The 2799-nt window shown below is 58.6% G+C and overlaps 1 protein-coding gene across 1 annotated transcript in view; it reads right to left on the bottom strand.

The window, feature by feature from the left end:
- SORCS2 (sortilin-related VPS10 domain containing receptor 2) overlaps positions 1–2799 on the bottom strand; it is a gene marked incomplete at its 5' end in the record, with an annotated part of 307756 nt that overhangs the window by 9260 nt on the left and 295697 nt on the right. The window contains 2 exons of the mRNA XM_014533443.1: positions 510–643; positions 2469–2797. Of these exons, the coding sequence (XP_014388929.1) occupies positions 510–643; positions 2469–2797 (463 nt within the window). The remainder of the gene's footprint in view (positions 1–509; positions 644–2468; positions 2798–2799) is intronic.

Below are 2799 nucleotides of genomic sequence, written 5' to 3'. Positions count from 1 at the left end.
AGGCTGCACTTGGCTGTGAGTGAAGGCTGCGTTTCCTGGGATCCTGAGGCCCCCATCCAGCCCCAGCCCACGGACGGGCAGCCGGCCCTGAGAAAGCCTCCCCCCCAAACCCCCCGAAGGCATTCTGTCCATGGGCTCTGAGTGAGGCTTCTGAGCTCAGGTTCAGTCCCAGTGACTGCCTCCTCCATGAGCCTTCCCTGACCACCCCTCCCCCAGACTAAAAGTGGCCTTGTCTCCCTGGAGCTCTCGGACACCGTCCCTGCCCCCTTCCCATGACACCTGTGACACCCTAACTCAGGTCACCTACTCGCTCGCATCTCCTTCCCTGGGGAATAGGAGGGTCTGGTCTGATTCATTGGCCACAGTGGAAGGAAAGGTGTGCGCGTGCCCGCTCAGCTCCATGGTGGCCTACACTGTCCTGCCCAACGCCCAGGCGGCGTCCTGCCCTCACTCCAGCCCTGTGCGAGCCTGTGGGACGCAGGGGCCACCAAGGTCTGGGGTCGGCGCACCTGCAGACTGAGGCCAATCCACCAGTAGAAGACAGTGAGGTTGGGGTTCAGGGGCAGCAGCACGGCTGTGAGGTTCACCTCCTCGTTGATGCCGACGACAGGAACCACTTCGAGGTAGAGGGCCTGCAGGGGGGCTGCACGGTCCAGAGAAAGGTCGGGGTCAGAGGGCATCAGGGCACTCAGCTTTTCAAGGCTGCTTGTTGGTCACTGATATCCTCAACCTAACATCAGCACCACCACCACCATCACCACCATCACCACCACCACCACCATCACCACCACCATCACCACCACCATCACCATCATCACCATCACCATCACCACCACCATCACCACCACCATCACCATCATCACCATCACCATCACCACCACCATCACCACCACCATCACCATCATCACCATCACCATCACCACCACCATCACCACCACCATCACCATCATCACCATCACCATCACCACCACCATCACCACCACCATCACCATCATCACCATCACCATCACCACCACCATCACCACCACCATCACCATCATCACCATCACCATCACCACCACCATCACCACCACCATCACCATCATCACCATCACCATCACCACCACCATCACCACCACCATCACCATCATCACCATCACCATCACCACCACCATCACCACCACCATCACCATCATCACCATCACCATCACCACCACCATCACCACCACCATCACCATCATCACCATCACCATCACCACCACCATCACCACCACCATCACCATCATCACCATCACCATCACCACCACCATCACCACCACCATCACCATCATCACCATCACCATCACCACCACCATCACCACCACCATCACCATCATCACCATCACCATCACCACCACCATCACCACCACCATCACCATCATCACCATCACCATCACCACCACCATCACCACCACCATCACCATCATCACCATCACCATCACCACCACCATCACCACCACCATCACCATCATCACCATCACCATCACCACCACCATCACCACCACCATCACCATCATCACCATCACCATCACCACCACCATCACCACCACCATCACCATCATCACCATCACCATCACCACCACCATCACCACCACCATCACCATCATCACCATCACCATCACCACCACCATCACCACCACCATCACCATCATCACCATCACCATCACCACCACCATCACCACCACCATCACCATCATCACCATCACCATCACCACCACCATCACCACCACCATCACCATCATCACCATCACCATCACCACCACCATCACCACCACCATCACCATCATCACCATCACCATCACCACCACCATCACCACCACCATCACCATCATCACCATCACCATCACCACCACCATCACCACCACCATCACCATCATCACCATCACCATCACCACCACCATCACCACCACCATCACCATCATCACCATCACCATCACCACCACCATCACCACCACCATCACCATCATCACCATCACCATCACCACCACCATCACCACCACCATCACCATCATCACCATCACCATCACCACCACCATCACCACCACCATCACCATCATCACCATCACCATCACCACCACCATCACCACCACCATCACCATCATCACCATCACCATCACCACCACCATCACCACCACCATCACCATCATCACCATCACCATCACCACCACCATCACCACCACCATCACCATCATCACCATCACCATCACCACCACCATCACCACCACCATCACCATCATCACCATCACCATCACCACCACCATCACCACCACCACCACCACAACAACAACCCTGCAGGTCACCAGGTATGGACTGGAGCCCGGCCGCCTGCCTCCCCTGCCCATGGGCTCGCGTCCTGAGGGTTGGGTGGGAGGCCCTGAGGGTTCCCTCCACCTCCCGGGACCCGGTTCTCTGTCAGGAGTGGCTCTGGGCCTCGAAGGGGCGGGACTTACGGTTGACCTGGACAAAGAGCACCGCCTCGTCGCGCCCCGCCACGTTCTCCGCTCGGACGGACACGCGGTAGACGCCGGGGCTCTCGTAGCGGTGCCGGATGCGCTCCCTTCGCAGCGTGAGGTTCACGGGCAAGGGCGTGGAGCCATCCCCGAGGTCCACCTGGTACTTGGTGGTCAGGACGTCGCCCTGTAGGAAACCCGGAGGCACTGGGTTCATCCCCTCGCTCCTCCTCCAAACACGCAGGCCTGGAGCCAGGGAGCCAGAGCTGGGGGCCAGGGAGCCAGAGCTGGGGGCCAGGGAGCCAGAGCTGGGAGCCAGGGAGCCAGAGCT

The sequence above is a fragment of the Myotis brandtii genome, unplaced genomic scaffold (genome assembly GCF_000412655.1).
Source record: "Myotis brandtii unplaced genomic scaffold, ASM41265v1 scaffold986, whole genome shotgun sequence".
In the NCBI taxonomy this organism is placed as follows: domain Eukaryota; kingdom Metazoa; phylum Chordata; class Mammalia; order Chiroptera; family Vespertilionidae; genus Myotis; species Myotis brandtii.
This window is presented reverse-complemented; position numbering and strand designations above follow the sequence as displayed.